General features: G+C 36.7%; 1 protein-coding gene across 4 annotated transcripts in view; it reads right to left on the bottom strand.

Annotated features, from left to right (window-relative positions):
* Positions 1–243: 243 nt before the first annotated feature.
* Positions 244–19,103, bottom strand: part of KMT2E (lysine methyltransferase 2E (inactive)) — a 77,625-nt gene continuing 58,765 nt past the window's right edge. For 3 of the 4 annotated variants that reach the window (XM_064487670.1, XM_064487669.1, XM_031454717.2), the window contains 12 exons: positions 10,869–11,033; positions 10,219–10,527; positions 8,169–8,423; positions 7,875–8,019; positions 7,122–7,372; positions 6,718–6,774; positions 6,011–6,574; positions 4,697–4,986; positions 3,725–3,813; positions 3,488–3,613; positions 3,235–3,332; positions 244–2,523 (listed from right to left, as the gene is read on the bottom strand). In XM_064487670.1, coding sequence (XP_064343740.1) covers positions 997–2,523; positions 3,235–3,332; positions 3,488–3,613; positions 3,725–3,813; positions 4,697–4,986; positions 6,011–6,574; positions 6,718–6,774; positions 7,122–7,372; positions 7,875–8,019; positions 8,169–8,423; positions 10,219–10,527; positions 10,869–11,033 — 3,876 coding nt within the window. In that variant the 3' untranslated portion in view covers positions 244–996. The remainder of the gene's footprint in view (positions 2,524–3,234; positions 3,333–3,487; positions 3,614–3,724; positions 3,814–4,696; positions 4,987–6,010; positions 6,575–6,717; positions 6,775–7,121; positions 7,373–7,874; positions 8,020–8,168; positions 8,424–10,218; positions 10,528–10,868; positions 11,034–19,103) is intronic. The other variant, XM_064487671.1, reaches the window with a different exon arrangement.

Here is a 19,103-nt window from a genome sequence, read left to right as displayed (position 1 = left end):
GTCAGATATAAGTAGATGTACATAGTAGTTTCCTATAGCTGTTGCTCCTGCAAAAATAACAAGTAGGAATATTACAGGAACAAGCCCTCACTGCCTCCTGATGCTTCCTGCAGTCCAGCTGGGGTAGTAGTTGCTAAAGAAAATGGAAGCCTCCTTCCAAACTCCTGTCTGGAAAATGTAAGTTTTGTGAAAACATTTGTTTCAACAGATCCCCAATCTCAGAAGTTGTACAGGACAATCTGGTAAAACTGACATAATTGTGATTTATTAACATGAATTAAAATGCCCAACCAGTGCTTCAATGTGACAGTATATTTAAAATAAAAAAGAAATTAAAAGCCATATACTGTACTACTTTCACAAAGATCACACAGTTTTGCAAAGACTTGTCATATGTACAATGCTATATATCAAATGAGAAAAGCTGTAAGCAATTATATACGCAAAAGAAATGCAGTATTTACAGTTTGTCAGGAGACATTAAAATCATCTATACATTAAATTACATTTTGCTTGCAAATTAACCGATAAAACAAAATGAGCCATGTCCACACCAAACTATAAAGATCTGTATTGCATTTTTTTATATTTAAGATGCACTCACAGAACTGCTGACAGGAAAAAAAGAAAAAATCCTCATAGTGCCATTACTTAGCTGTGTAGTTTAATGCGTATGTATAAAATAATATAGAAAACATTCACTAAATGAATTTAACTGCAACAAAAAAAATGTAAAGATCATGTAGCATCAAATCTACTGCCAGAAAAACAGCTGGAATGTTCGTTCATTTACAAAGTAAAGATCCCTAATACTGGCTGAACACATTTCTTAAGGAGTTTTAAAAAGCAAAAGTGGGAAAAATACAATGAAAGAGCACTGGTGTTTTTTTTATACAAAGTTTCATGTACAAGCTTTAAAAAGTACCTTAATAGGTACATATGAAATATACAGTTTATCTTACAGAACATTTTAAAAAATGTTTTTTGCAGTCCATTTTAATGCCACCCTGAACCATGATAGTTGTTCTGAAATGTTGGTGGCACCTGTGCTCTGTGAATTGGAATCTGTCCAGGCACTGGAGATGCCTGCTGAGGTCCTTGAACCCCATGTGGCAGGGCCACAGAGCCAGGATGAGGACAGAACCCTGAAGCAGTAGGTGTTGGAATACTGTTTGGTCCCTGGGGCTGGAGATGAGGACCTGCAACTGGTAATGGACAGTGTGGCCCTGCTCCGGAAGGCTGGTGTTGGGGTCCCGGTCCCAAAGTGGTGTGATGTGTAGCTTGTGAGGGGTACGGTGGTACAGCTGGATGAGCGCTGGAAGGGAAAAGTGGAGGTCCTTGATGAGGTGGATGGTGTAAGGCTTGAGCTGATGTGGTGTGATGCCCAGAAGCCAAAACGCTGGAAGGCGGAGGAGGAGGGGGTGGTGGAGGGGCTGAATTTACGACATGCTGGTGTTGTGCTTGTAGACCTTGAAGTCCTGTGGAAGGATGGGGCGGTGGATGGTGATGAGGGGCAGGCCCAGGAGGTGGAGGGGGTGGTGGCAAATGGTGTCCAGCAGTTTGAGAATGAATATGCGACCCAGGGGTGACGGCATGAACGGGCCCCACTACGTGTGCTACAGAGTGTGGCTGATGGGAACTCGGCTGTTGGAGCAGGTGTGGTCCTGGAGCAGGTGGTGGCGGAGGAGGGGGTGGGACCACAGCAGCAGCAGCAGCAGCAGCAGTCTGATGGTGAAGAGCAGGGTTCTGAGAAGGCAAAAAATGCCCTGGAGTAACGTGGTGTCCCGGAACTGTTTGCTGGCTTGTAGTGCCAGGAAGTGCTTGACTTGGTCCTGATGTAAACACAGTTTGTTGGGAAAGACTACCTTTAAGCTGATTATAGTTCTGAAAGTTTGCAGAGGGCTGCTGGTTTTGATAATAAGACGAAGAAGAAGGGGGCGGAGGGGGTGGAGGCGGCGGTGCCGTGCTGCTCAGACTCTGTTGGTTAAACTGACTGTATGTTGCTGAAGATTGTCCTGAGGGTGTCTGGGTAAATAATGCTCCAGAAGTTGCCTGCTGAGTGTTGGCTTGAAGGTTCTGTGCTGCGGAATAAAAATTTCTTTGCGGCTCTCGCTGAGGTGTTCCAACTTGAGGTGACTGTGAGTGGTGAGGCCTGTAGGGAGAGCCTAACTGCTGGGAAGGGGGCTTTGGTGACAGATAACCGTGCTGCACAGGCGTGTGAGGCGTTGACGACTTTGGGGGATTTTCTATGTGAGGTGACGGAGGACAGTGCAACTTCACCGGTGCAGAAGGCAGCTTCTGTGAAGGTTGCTCAGATGAATTACGGACAAGTGGCTGAGGAGGATGATTCTTTGAAAGTGCTTGGGTGTTATTATTTAATAGCTGTTTTTGTTGGAGTTCTGTTTTCGGGTGAACACCATTCTCAGCTTCTGATACAATAACTGTTCCCTCCCAGTGGGAATCTGGTTTTGTGAGTATTTTCCCAAGTGGTTGAACAGGAATTACAGGTCCCGGGGAACCAGGCTGTGAAAAGAAGACAAATTACACAGACTTAAGAAACATTTTATGTACACTGAGGCCTGTTGTTATTGGTATTTAATGTTACTTAAATATAAAAGAGGGTAGGTAGGGAATAAGACAAGTCTGAGACAATTACAGAGGCTTGGGAGAATGAAAAGCCACTTAAGCTGAATTATTTCAAGACAAGTTAAGGAAATAATGGTCTTTAAATTTAACCTGCCTTTTTCCCTGTAAGCAATGAAACCTATTTCTGAGCCTTACTCTGAAAGAACTTCAAATTTCTGCACTCAACCTAATGACTAATTGGCTTGGGTATATAAACTTGCTCCCCTATGGTAAAAGTTTTTACATTATTCAAATCTAAGAAAAAAATCAATCTCAGATTCCTCATCTTTAGTTTCCAAAGATAACACCACATTGGATGATCACGAGCCAGGGTGGAGATGGCATTTCTGTTAAATGATTATGTCACCTTACTTATTATTTTTGAGAATTGGGTGGTCAAATATTTCATGAAAAGGCTGTAAATTTCCTAGACACCACTAGAATAAGGGGTGGAACTCTTGGAGCAAATATAAGCTACTGAAGTACGTTTATCACCTTGGAACTTTTGGTCAAAGTTTGTTTAACAGGAAAAGTGCCGAGAAATCTCCATGTGCGTGTTACCATCCACTTTTCTGAATGGCCACATTCAAAAGTCAATGTTATTATTACCTTGCTCATTTTTGAAGGGCTTTTACAAGCATTTTGGGAAGTATCTGGGGATGGACATTCACTTGTAGTCATGGGTTCTGGATTTTCAGGATCAGGATCTGTAAAGCATAGGAAACCACAGAAAAGGTAAAATTACATGATGAACACTGCAGCGTCAATCCTGCTGTTCAAACCAACTTCTTAGAAAGGCTCTCTCCTTTGATTTTAAAAAGTATTGAAAACAAAAACCATGATAGGTCATCTGCTTACTGACCTTCCATAAGTTCACTGAAAGAAGGGACTGGGCCCTTGGGTTGCAACTGGGGAATGTGATTTGAATGAGATGAAGGTGGAGACGGAACATGACTCGGTGAACATGGGACACATGGTGATTCTCCCCCTAGAGGTGAAGCAGAAGCAGACCCAAAGAGAACATTAGAACTGCAGAGAAGGAGGGTGCGGAGTGATCGACTAGCTGACTCCTTTTTGGGCAAGGAACAAGGTCACTTACCACTATCTTTATCTTTGCGGTGATCGCTGAGAAGCAAAGCTCTGTGGTAACTCCTCTCCCTCACTTGCTCCACTGAAGTTGAGGCAGTCCTTTAAAATCAAATTGTATCATCAGCTCAAAACCTACTGCAGACTACATCATTCTATGTCCCTTGATGGTCTACATATCCCCTTAGACCAAGGCTTTTGCTTTTTGGGGAAAGATACTTTGGTGTTAGGAGAAAAAAGCTGTTTTCAAAGCTTAACAGCTCCCAAAGCTGAGTTTTTTTTTTTTATCCTCATGTATTTCAAAAACTCAAGCAGACACCCAGGAGAGGGGAATTAAAGGAAAGCATTTGACATTTAGAATGCCACTTCAGGTTCCAAAGGAACCAAGTATACCCCTTACAGATTACCTTGTGTCTGGACTGTAAGGCTAGCAGGAAGCTCCCAGGGATAAGAGGGCCAAGAAGCAAAGTATGAATGTGAGCTCCTGCCCTTTGCCAAGACCCTCCTAGATCCGGCTTCTTCTATTCCTATTGAAGAAACACTGAACACTGTTTTTTCAAGGTAACTGGTAAGGGTGGTAAAGAAATCACAGGATGCTGACTACAATAAAGGTTCTTTAGAGAGGAATATTTGTGAAAATTATCAAGGCGTATACACAATGGCCCTTAACGAATATCGGCAAATGTATAGCCGGTTCAAAACTCTATCAGAAAAAAAGGATCTTTCAAAATTATGACCACCAAACCTCTATGTGCTTAGTCTTGAGAGAACAACAAAGTAGTAGAAAGTTAATTAATTAACAGAAAGTTGGGGTCCCCCCACCCAACAGCATACTTCAAATCTTTAAGAACATAGCTCCATTCAAAATCAGCTGTGTAAAAAGTTAAGTTCCTGACTGGATGACAAAATTAAAAGACTGCTTTCACTGTAAGGTATACTACTTGTAATTCTAAGGTTACCAGTTAGGTTTTTTAAACAGGCTTACCACTGAACTTCCGGTTCATTCTTTTCACTGACAGAAGCTTCCTTAACAGCACAGTTACTGCTGGTTTCTTCCGAAGTGACGTTATAGACTGTAGCTGGTGTTGGTAAAGGTAGGCCAGCAGTGCCTTCTACCTGCTCCCCGTTTTCACTCCTGTGGGCACACCCATCACCACTGCTGCTGCTCAAGTTCCCACTTGTGTGAGGTGATACACTAACCAGTGGAAAGTGTTCTGCCTTAGAGCCACTTTTCCTAGCTTCACGTTGTCTTTTCCGGTATTCTAATAGAGAAACCTTAAGCAGGAAAGACAGGAAAAGCAAATCTCTTATTCTTGTTTTATATGTCAGAGTCAATCTATTTTTTTCTAAAGAGAATTACTATATTTACATTAGGAAAATTATGTAAAAAAATTTGATTCTCTACAAATAATAATAATTAACAATTATCAAATGCCTACTATATATGCCAGGCATTATATTTAGGTGATTTACATACATTATCTCATTTAATCCTCACAACAAAAACCCTATGAAATAGGTATATTATCATCCCCATTTTACAGATGAGGAAATTGAGTAACTCACTCACTCAAGGTCACACAGCTGGTGAGTGTTGGAGCCGGGATTCGAACCTAGGTCTTACTTGAAAGCCCGTGCTCTTTCCACTATACTATATTGCTTCCCACAAAGTTGCCAACTGGACTCTGTTATAAAAATTAAAAGCACACATCACTAAAATTCTTTGACTTACAAAGCAATAAGCCTGTTAACAAATAAGTAAGTGTTGAAATTTCTCCCATTGCACTGAAACAAGGCATTCTAATTGTCTCAGTAAGTCTGCCAACCAACTAGTGGTGGTAAATCAAGGAACTTACTGTTTATATAATACTTATCTATTATTATTAATACTTTTCAGAATACTTTTATACCCATGGCCTAAATAATAAAGATACTATGGCTGAAGAAAGAGGTATTTCTTCTGTACAGGGCTGCCTCTTCTATGTAAAATAAGGGTAATATTACACACAAATATTATACAGTTCTGTTGATTTGGCTGGGAAGTGGTTATCTTTAAAAATTATTCTTTCAATGAAATAAATCATCTTGAGATTTCGATCTCTGAAACCATGGTCCAGTACTAGAATGTTCTAATTTAACTGAGCAATTTAGAAAAGGTTTAAAAATACATATCAAAAATTTAACGTGAATGACTAAAGTATGAATGCCTTACATAATACGTATTATACCTACTAATTACCCTCAGTAGTATGAAAAAAAAAACACTAATAAAAGGACTATAAATCGTTAAATTTGTAACCTTTTTCTTTTGTGGTGGATTCTGGGGTGTGCAACTTCCGTCGATCAAACTGTCATTAACAGTCCGTCCGAAACCAGACACAAGCCCATCTTCTGAAGTACAGAACACAGGTGTTTCCATAAACATGCCTCTAGTATCATCCTGCATCAGGCACTTTGACTCACTTATTCGGAAGCCTCCTCCAACCTCCAACTGATGTGAGGGTGTCAGGTCCCTCAAGTTCGAGTTTACTGAGAAGTTAACTCCTGTTCTCTCAGGACTCTTTACCCAGGAAGAATATAGTGGACCCCGTCCAGGGTGAGCAGATTCCAGCTGGCTGTTAGAATCAGTCCTGTCGTGTGTAGGTGTTCCCATGGTTTTATGTAAGGCAGTTTGCTCAGCTGCATCGAGTCCCAGCTGAAGATCTGACACACATTCCTTTTCTCCAGGGCACTGCCTGTTGACTTCAGTCCTACTTCTGGGGCTGGTATAACCAATAGTCTTTATTTCTTGCAGACCCAGTTCAGTTAAATTTGAATTTCTAAAAGGCCCCAGTGTTAACATGGTTGAAGCTCTCTCATATCCCTGTTTACAGAATTAAAAACAAAAGTTATACAAATAACCACATTTTGAAGCTACTTATTTTTAAATCCACCAATAATTTAAGCAAAATAATGACACTAGGAAAAAGTCACCAATTTAAAAAACCTTTTTGAGTATCTCCTTACCTCTTGACTATAAGTGCGTCTCTTAATTTCTGGAGAACTTTCTGGGGAAGAAATATTCTACATAAAAGAAATCAGAATTTGAAAATTAAAATATATAACTAAACCCATGATATTTATAGCAGTGAAAACTTAAAATGAGAAACAAACACTGGTTTTAAACTTTCTGTGTTATTTCTATTCCCCTTATATTTGCTTTCAGGTCAGTTTGATACATGTAGTCAGCCTGACTCTGTATATCAATAAGATGAAAGTTATGTTCATTTTAATTAAAGTTGAAATTCACATAAATGCATGTTCCCAGTTAAATCTTTTTTCTGCTCTCAGTACACTAATTATAAATGGGGGGGAAGCTATTAAAGAAACCGCATCCCCACTGATTTTTTTTTCCCATTTAAATTTCTCACCTCAAAGTGCATGGTATTTCCTGGTGTGCCAGGAGTTACAGGAGTAACTGGTGAATATATGGGCTTATAACCATTTCTGCAAGCTTCATCATCTGACTTTATCCGTGGAGGAGTGGCAAATGATGGGTCCGTGGGAGGAATATCTGTGTGAGTTGGTGTAGCATATGGTGAAGGAGTAGGTGTGGAGGTTTCCGAATAAGCAGAATCTAGCAACTGATAAAGTCTTCGTTTTTTTAGTGGTGTAGTTAAATCTGTTGGTGAAATAATAGAAATTACATTGCTGGTATTGGCTATAATATATTGTGGAAAAGATCAAAACAACAATTACAATTATAACTTTCACGGCGAAACTAAATTTTAGGGTTTTAAAGATATTACTAACAAGAAGCAATCTCCGTCCACCCCCAGCTCAGTCAATTTCACCATTCGCAAGCATCATCTTGCCAGAAGGCTTACATGCCTAGCAATCTCTAAGAAATCTTACAAGTAGAGATGTTAATTTAACTTTCTGTTTGAAAAACAGCTAGCCCAAAAGCCAAAATTCAACCATAAACTCCAAAGAACATGCTACTGCCAATTAAGGTTTTTTTTGGTCTATCTTCATCCAGAATGTTGGAGGACAGAAAAGAGAAAATCCATCTGATGGTGTGCTGCTTTTGTAAGGTACACCGTAATAACTAGTATATGTAAAAGCTATATACGTCCTGCCACGTCTTCCCACACTAACGTAATACTGAATGAAAAAAATTCTACCTGGGAGGGAACAGCTATCATTTAACAGCAGTGGACTTTTATTTTCACCATTGACTGTAGGACTTCTGGATCGTTCTTGACAGGGTGAATTAAATCTATGTAAAATTGCTAAGTTTTCTTCTTCTAGAGCTTGTTTCAACCACCGCTGAAATACATAAAACAATCAATGAATAGAAATCAGTTTATAGCTATTTATATAGCTTATAAGTGTAGAGCCAATTCCAAAAGCATTTCACTACCAAGAATGAGAGGCATCGGCTCATCCTAGACTGTCATGTCCAGAGAAAAGTTTACCTTCTTGCATGAGCCAGAAATGTTTTCAGGAGGTTCTTTTCTTCTCCTTTTTTCTGAAAGGAATGGTGAAGTAAATCTAATATAGTGCTTAGGAGTAGAGTATACATGCGGACTGTAAGTGAGACCCGGTAAAGAATTGAGCTGCGTAGCTAACACTTCAGGATCTGTAGTTATGCGGAGAGGCCTTTCTGAAAGGCTGTCTGCAGGTTTTCCTGTCTTCTCATTCTTCTCATTTAACCATTCATTGACCAAGTGCTAGAGAGAAGGAAAATTTATGTAATTATACAGATTCTCCTACAGAGTATTCTAATATCAAATTTGAAATTGATTTATTATCTAAAATGATAGATTAAATCATTATGATGTCCAAAAAACCCCATTCTTAAGTCATTCCACATTTCCTTGGTTATCTAATCTTACAACAAAAAGTTTTTATACAGTAATACTCTGCAGGAATAAAGCACGTGGTAGTTTTTGTAACAGTGAAATCTATGAGACTTCAGTACCACCTTAAAAATACAAACACTAGATTGAGGTTTGTTACTGTTTCTATATGAGGTATAAAATGTTCAGTTTTTTAAGAAAAACCTGACTTTAGGGAGTGCTTTTCTACCTTGGCTGCCCATCAGAATCTCCAGTTGAGACTAGTGCATGACCTTTGTTTTTAAATTGTCAGCATTGACAATCACTATTGATTTAAGAGGTTTGAAATCTCCTAAATTTGCATGCCTTGAAAATTCACATAATCCTTTTCTTAATTCTGTTGATTTTTTAATTACAATGTACATAATTAAGTCTTTACTGATTAGATAAAGTACACCTGATCCTAAAGTTATAATGATCAGTCACCTTTTTCTTTTTTTTTCTAGACTAGTTATTTGGTAAAATACAACTGTAACAGGCATGGAAATAAGGATTACCTTTGTCAGCACAAGCACATTTTCTTTGCTGGGCATTTGTATCTTTTCTATCTAGTTATCAAATGATACTCTTTATTATAATGTAATTTGTATAAAATGCAGAAAAAGTGGTATATATCTATTTGCATATACAGTCTCACACATACACATACAGAAATACACACAATAAAAAAGTAATCTACCCACATCCTATCTTCCCAGAGATAATCACTATAAACATTTTGGCATCCTTTCTTTCCCTCTTTTTTCCCACTGGATGTTCTGTTAGTGCTAAGACACATGGAGTCAGCAGCCAGACTGCCCAGCCGTGAATCCGGGCTTTGCTACTACACTGTGCCCTCAAGTTATGTAACTTCCTACATCTTAATCCTTAACTGTAAAAGAAAGGTCATAAGAGAAACCCATTCTAAGTGAAGTAAGCCAGAAAGAGAAAGAAAAATACCATATGAGATTGCTCATATATGGAATCTAAAAAATAAATAAATAAATAAATAAATACAAAACAAACAGACTCACAGACATAGAATACAAACTTGTGGTTGCCGGAGGGGGAAGGGGGTGGGAAGGGATAGACTGAGAGTTCGAAATTTGTAGATACTGACAGGCATATGTAGAATAGATAAGTAAGATTATACTGTATAGCACAGGGAAATATATACAATCTTGTGGTAGCTCACAGCAAAAAAGAATGTGACAATGAATATATGTATGTTCACGTATAACTGAAAAATTGTGCTCTACAGTGGAATTTGACACAACATTGTAAATGACTAACTCAAGAAAACATGTTAAAAAATAATAAAATGGGAAAATAATAAACTAAAACTACAAAAAATAAAGAAAAGATAATACATCTTAGACCAATTGTTTTTGAGAAGTGCCATTTAGTATACAGGGTAGTCAAAATTAAAGAAATAATGAACTGCAGTACTAAAAGGAAGTTTTGATATACTGAGTATTTTAACTGTCTTCATGACAATTATGCACACATTTATATTGACTGATTTTACAGTTCTGCAGTTCTCAAACTTCTGCAAGTATAAAAACTATGCCTCTTACTCTGTTACGTATGAGATGTTACAGATTGAATTTTTAAAACCTGAAAATAGTTCTTACATTAAGAATCATACCTTCTTTGTTTTGGGGTACTTTGTTGGACATTTATTAAGTGCTGGAGCTTCAGTTTCAGTAATTATTTCTGCTAATGCAGTTTCAGTTTCTGGTTCTATTGCAAGTACAGTATTTTCAATATCATTTTGTTGTGAAGTAACTTCTATATCAGGCGAAGATGGCTGGATATCTGAACACATGCTGACAGTTCTGTGTCTCCGACGTTGCTGTCCAATATGAGTTCTACTCCGAGAAAAACTTTTTCTCTGCTTAGTTCTGTTTACTTTGGCAGGAGTTGGCTTGCTAGCAGTTTCTTCTTTTGCTTGTTCCTAATTCAAAATACAATAGAATGGAACTTTTGATACATGTTTATATAAGTGAGAAGTTGAAATCTAATGGCATTGATCTGCTTCAGAAGCTAACTTCTCCGAATTTCTTTATGAATCCTGGTATATACTAAGCAGAACATAACATGACATAATTAAAAATTTTCAAACTCTCAAAAACCAAGCAAGTATGGGTCTCACATCTCAAGTCTAAATTCTCACAGGACATGAAGAATGTTACTGAAAGGCTAATATATATTTAAAGTTCTTTATAGATGCAATTAAATCAGGTGTGGAAATTTTATTGGAAACTGGAAAATAAAAGTAGACCTGAAAAATAATACCTGAACAACTTCAGCATCACTGACAATCTGTGCATCTTTACATTCAGTTTTAACTTCAGTTTTGGCCGTGCTGATCCTTTCCAAAGCTTGTTCTCTTCTTTTCTCTCTTTTTTCAAGTCTGGCAAAAGCTTGCAGAATTGCTTCCATTTTCCGTTCTTCTCTTGTCTATGAAATTTAAATTTTAAATGGTTTAGTAAATATCACTGCCCTGAAGTAAAATTCAAAAGTCCAAATGCTCATGGCAAATTTGTAAAAAAATTTCTATGATGTTAGTGAAACACTTCTATTGACTGTAGATAAAGGAGTAAAACATTGGAGATCTTTCCGAACTTCTCAGGAAGCTCTGTCATTACAAACATATTTCATGAAAGAAGTACTTGGATGATTGTTAATGATAAAGGTAAAGCAAAACAAAAAAAGCCTCCAAAATGACCCTGCTTTGCCAAACAAAAAACAATCCCTCTTTCTCAATAGTATATCAGTCAGCCTTTTTAAAATAAGAACAAAGTTCCTAAGGTAATATATGTTGAAAAAGCTAAGTTCATATAAACTTAAGAAGTGAATATGTTGACATGTGTTGTGGGATGAAGTCCTGGATTCAAATCACAACTCTACCAGTCACTTACTATCTCTGCGACCTTAGGCAACTTAACCCTCGTCATTAACCTTTTTGAGCCTCTTATGTGTATGTAAATAACAATACTTAACACTTCACTGAATCATTTGAGTTCAAACAAAATATCTGTGACATTTCCAACCTTACTTGGAAAATGGTGGGCAACGCTTACGTGTTATATGTTATTTTTACTTTCACATTCTTGCTCTCCATTATTACAATCCTTATAAGGAATCCCTCTACCCTCCCCTCTTCCTGTCTGCACTGACAGTTCAAGGGAACAGCAAGAGTTTCTTTGAGCATCAGCTCTCTTTGGAAACAGAACATTAAGAGGCTCAGAGCCTTGGCCCAGTGGGCCTGGCAAATGCTTTGGCTTTCAGCCAGAAACAGGAAGCACGTCCATCAACTGTCCAGTTCTCCAAATGAAAAAAACAAAGGTCATGAGGTTCAGATCCATTTGTCTTTCCTCTTTTGTCATCGATGTGGGAAAGAAAGATCAGAAACTCAAGGTCTGGCTGCATGATCTTCTCAACACCGGAACTTTATAGAGTTCCAGTAATTATCAACAGAGATTCAAGCATCAAGACACCTACACTATGGAAACTGTTACTAACTCATTCCTGTATTTCTTTGTTACACTCAGTAAGGAAACAAGTATGTAAACAAGTCTTCTGAGAACGTTCTAATTAGTTAAAACAAACTGCCATACCGCAAATGTGTCAGTCTTACAAAATGCGTTATCCTCACCCTCTTTATTTTACAGGTAAGGAAGCTGAGGTCCAAAGAGGTAAGACTGCTTGTTCAGGGACACATATCTGCATCTTAACTTTCTTGGTCTATAAAGAGCACACACAAAAGACTTTTTTTTTTTTTTTTTTACTGGAACTGGAAGTTTTAAAGCTGAATTCTTCCCTTAGATGATTTATGTCTCTGGACTTTCAAAATCCCTTTACTCAATCCCCTTTCATCTGTGGCTCTCTTAAAAACAAACAAAAACAAAAAAACCCTGTCTCCATGTATCAGGGCTTTTCAAAAACGCTAAACTTAGAAATCTGGAGTTACTAATAAATGATTTTCATAACTCTTTCACCTGTTGAATGGAGGTGGTAAGAGAAAGGGTTCATTATTGGTGGTTACCTCTTTAAAATTTTTTTTAAATCTAGGAAAAGTACATTTTCCCAAAAGAAACAAACCTGTCTTAGCAATAATTATTTTATGTGTAAAAAAAAAATTATGTACAGGAAAGGAACCCAAGGAAAGTATTTTCTCTTTCGTGATTATCCAGGGTTTACTAAGATAATATGTATTTATGCCAAAAGAAGTTTGTTTGACATCATTCACCTGTTTCAGATGGTGAGAGTGAGGGTCAGAGATAAAATTAATTGATATAAAGACAAAACTCATTTAAAAATTGAATTCCCTTATAAACAATACAACAAATTGATAGTCAAAGCAAAATTCTTTTTTTAGAGATGACTTATTTTTTTGAGCTGGTCAGGAACTTCTTTTAAAAATAATCTAGTCCTACACTGCTGAAGAAACCAAAGCCCATGTATATTACTCACTCAAAGGCAGAGCCATAATTATTCAAGTTTCCTGGCTCCTGATTTGTTCTTCTTTCCAATTACCAGCCACATACTACATAAAGCAAAATAAAGCATAACTCTTCCTACATTTACTATAAGAACTGAAAGCACTAAACAAGTATCTTAACAGGTTTACCCCAGCTTCATCTGAAAACACACAGATGCTGGAAATGTAAGCATGCCTTTGATTCTCGAAATGAAAAATCAGTGTACTGATCTATTTCAAACTCCTTGAAGTTCCTATGTCATTCAGCTTTTATATTCTTCACCACTGCATCTAATACATTCTTTGACACACACAGGCAGTATCTAATGGCTGAAAGTTTACCACCTACTTTATATATCTAACTGAAAAATCAGTTTTATATATAGCCTGAGGTAATTACAGCTGGTTGCATAGGGGACTAGAGAAATTGAAGAGTCCTAAATAGACCTAGCAAACTGTCTACAGACCCTAACCTCTGGGTTGGATGTAGCTGAGATGATACTTACTTGTCACACAGGCTACCACTAAGGCCTGTGTGTCTCATAATCCTAACTCATTCCAAGCCAATGACTGTCTAGACCTCATTTTTGTTAAAATTATCTGTGACCTGGACAATTGATAGGCTATGATACAAAATTAGAATCAGATAGATTTGCCTTTCAGGAATACTGCATTAGATTTTGACAAACTGTTAATGCTGGAGTGTTAGGTGCTAAACTACGAAAGAGCTCTGATGACATCTATATACAGATTGCTTTTATCATTCATATCTCAGCTTATGGCTTTACAATAGCAAAAAGTATAGTAATTCCCTGTAAGCAGAATAAAGTCTGCTTAAATAACCTTTTATAGGATTTTATCACTTGAGTGGATATACTGAGTATTTTTATTCCAGCTTTGTGCTTCATTGTATAAACACACTGGAGCACAAATTTCACTTGAAATCATGAACCTTTGTACTTAGAAAAGACTATAGAGAGCTTCTTGTCCAAGCCCCCTATTCAACAAATGAGGACAACCTAAGGTCCATATAGTTGAAGGGTTATATAATAAAGAACATGAATTAAAGTTTTACAATATTGCAACTGAAAAAATGAGTAAACTGTTAAAAAATCATTCCAATTAGAGATGCTAGGTAATTTGAAACTGATTAAAAATAATCTTATGAACTGTGGATGCCTGCACCGTAAATTTAGGATATTTGGTAGTAGTAGGATATAAGAAATGAGAAAAAAACAGAAAATGAAGACATCTAGGTACCTGTAATTTACTCTTCTACCTTGCTACAAAGTAGGAAGTGGCTCTTAAAAACAAAATACTTGAAGGAAAGGGAAATGACAGGGCCAACCTGCCAAACTGCCCTACCTGAGCCTTAAAATAGAGAAATTAAATTCCTTAAATAATCTCCCTTATCTTTTCAAAAAGGAATTGGGAACTAATTAATTGATGTTTATTTCTTATTCCCTGTACTGCATCCCCCATGAAAGATGCTCCAGAACAGCCACTTGGCCTTCTTTGTTCACCTAGTACTTGAAATGGTGCTCAGCATATAGCAAACACCCAAAATTTTAAGTGAATAAGAATCGTTTAACATTATATAAACCATGTTTATCATTATTAGTATTTAAACAAGATTTTGGAAATCTGGAATTTATTACAAGGCAGCTGAAGCTGAATATCATTTTATTTGAACAGAATACCTGTGAAAATAAATGGGCTCCCTTTTGCTATTCAATACTAGAATTACTCATTAATTACTCATCTTTGGAAATAACAATTCCTAAACACTCTGATGAGAGAAAATGAGACGTTAGAAAATTAATAGTAATCAGAATCAACTTCATCATCACTGAGACGAATGGTACATGTCAGGTGACTTTTCTGGCAAGTTTACCCTCCCTAATTATATTTTACTATTATTAAAATTTCTTTTGCATCTTCTAAAGTGATCCTATAAATCAAGTCACTTCCTAGACGCATTAATAAGGATTCTGTAGAGCAGTGTTTTCCCATTGTGTGTGTGTTCTATGGAATAAGTGTCTGGGATATCAAAGGTGTCACTACAAAAAAACAAGCTGTTTACCAAATAACTGGCCACAAAGTTCTTTCATAAAACATCTTAAGTGAGAGTTCCACAGAATACTTTTTGATGTAAAGGATCAAGGCTGAGAAGATTGTGGGGAATCCTGCATCCTGGCAAGACCTCTAGGGTACTGCTTGGACAACAAAGAAGCTTCATTTAGTTTACACTCATGGGCAAATCTGTATTTTCCCTCAGGCAGCTGCTCTGAACATTTCGTAGGCTCATTTATTGGCCATCTGCTTTTATAAAAGTCAGGCATTCTCTCCCTCCCCCAAGGAGCTGAGGCTATGATAATGAGTAAACTACAAATTCTTGCCCTTTATGTACTTTATATCCTAGTGATACACAGTTAATTCTACACTATCCTAGCTGCTTGACAAGTTCAAGAACCTCATACCTAAATGACTGTCCTTTCATATCCTTTTTGTTGTTTCTCAAATTTCTATCCTAAACGTGAGGACCTCCTGAACCACCTTCCAATCTGTCCATAAGGTTATGGAATATTACTTTGAAAATGCAATATTAAAAGATGCTATAAAGCAGGTTATTTTTATCCCATTGTAAATGGGGAGGAGTAGGCCTCATTTATTTATTCTAAGTTAGGATGATTTAATTTAATATACTTTGAAAAGATAACTTTTCAATGACTGCATTTGAAGGTAACAAGTAAAGACACTTTAAGATGTAAACTTTTTGAATCCTTAGAAGATACTAGTGAAGGAATCAGGACAAGATAATTCTAATAAAGATTTTCAAGTAAGATGGAAAAATTAACATTAGTCAGAAACTTCAGTTTTCAACTTTTCTGTCCTTTTTGGGGGGTAAACAAAGTTTATTCTAGGAAGACCAACTCATTGAGAGATATAACCGTTTTAAAATTTACATATATGTGCTGTTCACTGTTTCTAAGAACAGTTTAGAGCTTCAGCCTTTTAAACTTACATAGTCATCAAAGGAATAAAGTCACCCACAAAGTAAGAATCAACAGAATGCAGTAATCCAATCATAAAGGACAGTCAAATGTGCTTACATATTCAAGAAACCAATCATCTAAGTTACAAAAAGTAGTTCATTTATGTCTGTTTTTTTTTTAATTCCACATATAAGCAATCTCCTTTTTTTACTTAAATCCTTCAAAGGTTTTATATTGTAACTGATTACCTGTTTGTTCAGCAGAATAAGGTGAGCTTCCCACTAACCTCCTGCATACTCACCTGAGACAAGATTATGGCCACCTAACTTAACCTCAGCTACCAGGGACCTGGGGTGTCCACTCCGTAGTTTCCTGGTTTTGGAATCAAGTGAGCATTAACTACCATAGCTTAACTGGGCTGATGGTAAGATTCTCCCAAGACAAACCCACTGCCAAAGTATCTCTTACTAGCTAAAGAGGAAATGTCTAATAACCATCTATTCAATTCCATACCATTTAGCCACAAGTTAGCATCTATAAGCAGGTAATAACTTCTTAAAAGGGGGGGTGGGGAGAAAATATAATGGAGGAAAAAGGAAAATGTTAATAAATGAATGGCTTTTATCCTGGCCACAGAGTGATCTGAATATTCTTTCATGAAATCATCATTCAGCATTTCACATGATCTACAACCAACCTTATTTTCCTATATCTCGCCCTATCCCCCCCAAAAATCAGCCTAGAATACCACATAAATGTAATTTATCACATTTATAACTACCTCCAGGCCATTTCCCCTAAGAGAAATAATTCAATTCCATACAAGTTAGCCACAAGCTAATCTGTACTTGTTTAAACACCATAAGGTCCATCATAAATACTACCTAATTCATGAAATGGCCTCCGATCCCCCAGCTATAGGTTATCTATCATATTTATATCTTTTACCACATTTCTTGCTGCACTGTAATTGTTTTGTAAATGCCCCTGAAGGCAGAGACGTTAACTTTCATTCTCAACAACAAAAAAAAAAAACCAAACAAACCAGCAGCCAAAATATATAAATCACCTGGTGCTATTTTTGGAGACCGAGCAACATGCTAATATTAGGTTGTGTATGAAAATTTTCATTTGTGTAGGTAAAAACTATCAAATCAACAATTTCATATGGTTCAAGCTATACAAAAAAAGGGTGAGCTGAAGTATATTTGAATTTGGACATTACATGATACTCTCTGGCAGGAGAGTATGACTCCTTTTATATCCCAGTCTCACAGATATCCATGAGAACTAGTATCTCCTATTACACTCAATGATTTAAAGTCTGTCCTGTCACAGGGGAAAACTTAAATCAGCTTGACATAATTTTCTCAGGAGTTGACCTATCTTTCCAATTACTAACATTAACCAACATAAAAGGCAAACAATTCAAAAAAAAAAAAAAAAGGCAAACAAGAATAATAAAGGCTAATAGCTTTTAAACTTTTCAAAACCAAATATTTCAGTCCTTAAAAATACTAATACTTTGGCTGGGGTCGGGGGGTCACCAATTGCTTAAGAATCCTACAATGCATGCTTTTGCATTCTGCTCATTTGATTACACCAAAAATTCTATAATTAAAACATCGAAGCAAATGCAGCAATTACAACTAAAAACTGCGATGACTTTGAGGGCTACAGGTTAAGGAGCCAACAATTTTAAAATATTAATTTCGTATCACTTCAAAATACCAGACATTCTGTAATTTATACTTTGTGTAATTTAGTGTAATTCATTATTTACACTTATTTATTCCTATGAAAAATACTCAGCTGCAAAGCCACCTTAGTGGCAAATATTAAAATAAATATGCTAAAATGGATATAAAACACGAAGTATTCATCTGTATTAATACAGCATGCTAACAATCAAAGTTGGGACAAACATGGATTCCCAAGTAAGCCTTTTTGTCTATTTATCCAAAGTTCTATCATTTTAAACATTAAAAAAAAGGGCATTTCCATTTTCTTCTGGGATCTGAAAGTGAGGATGTTCCGAGTTGCATGAACTTTCTCAGCATTGATAAAAAGTATTTTAAAAGTAGCCCCCATAATCATTAAACAGAATGCAATCTGAGTAAAATTACTGTATGGGCATAAAACAAACCTTTAGTTTTTTTCTTTTTTTTTCTTTTTTTCCCCCAAAGCATTGTTATAGCCCTTCCAAGCTATCTGTACCAGACGCATGCCTTGTACAGAAACCAGTCATACCCTAAATTGATTTTCTAAAGATTCCTGCAGGATTACTGCAGAGTCAAGGCTGTGACAACTGTGGAATGAACAGTATTGAAAATCTAGTGGAGAAATGGCCACAGGTAATTTGGGTAGGTATAGGTAATTTATTAGATGTAACTGAATCTTGACGAAGTTTCAGGATAATTCCTTTACGTGAAAAAAGCAGCCTTTTTTCTTTACAACCAACCTCCAATATTTTCTCTATTTGTTTTTCTTCTCTCCTATCTCTAACACTACCCAGTCCCATCAGAGCAGTTTCTAAAATCCTGAGGCTGTGAAACAGCTCTGCATTGCTGTCACAATTCTGAACATCAACAACAAATCAGGAATGACATCAAGGCCATAAAACAGACTTACATTAAGGAGGCCTACAATGACCAAAGTCCAAAGATCCTGCCCCTAAGTATATGACACCTGATTCCATGTAATACACCATGAAAATCACTATAACTGCAAACAAGAGAGCATATAAAATAAAGGGGAGTGCGGAAAACCCATACTAAGATCATCAGTTGATATATGAAGTCACTTTCCAATCTTAGAACAAACTATACCATAATCTTTTCTTAACTGGTCTAGACTTTGTATCAGTTGCTAAATTACCATGGATTGTTAAGGAAATATCTTGTCCTAATTATCATACAGGTAAGGTACTTTCAAGTACAAGGAATATAAATACTAAACTTATTTTAATGAAAACCTTATTTTATGATAGGAGTATAAGATTCAGGAACAGTAGCTACCAAACTTTTTTTTCTTCTTCTTTTTTTTTTTTTT

This window comes from Camelus dromedarius, chromosome 7 (genome assembly GCF_036321535.1).
Source record: "Camelus dromedarius isolate mCamDro1 chromosome 7, mCamDro1.pat, whole genome shotgun sequence".
Taxonomy (NCBI): domain Eukaryota; kingdom Metazoa; phylum Chordata; class Mammalia; order Artiodactyla; family Camelidae; genus Camelus; species Camelus dromedarius.
The sequence above is the reverse complement of the archived record's forward strand: the minus strand, read 5'-3'. Positions and strand labels throughout refer to the sequence as shown.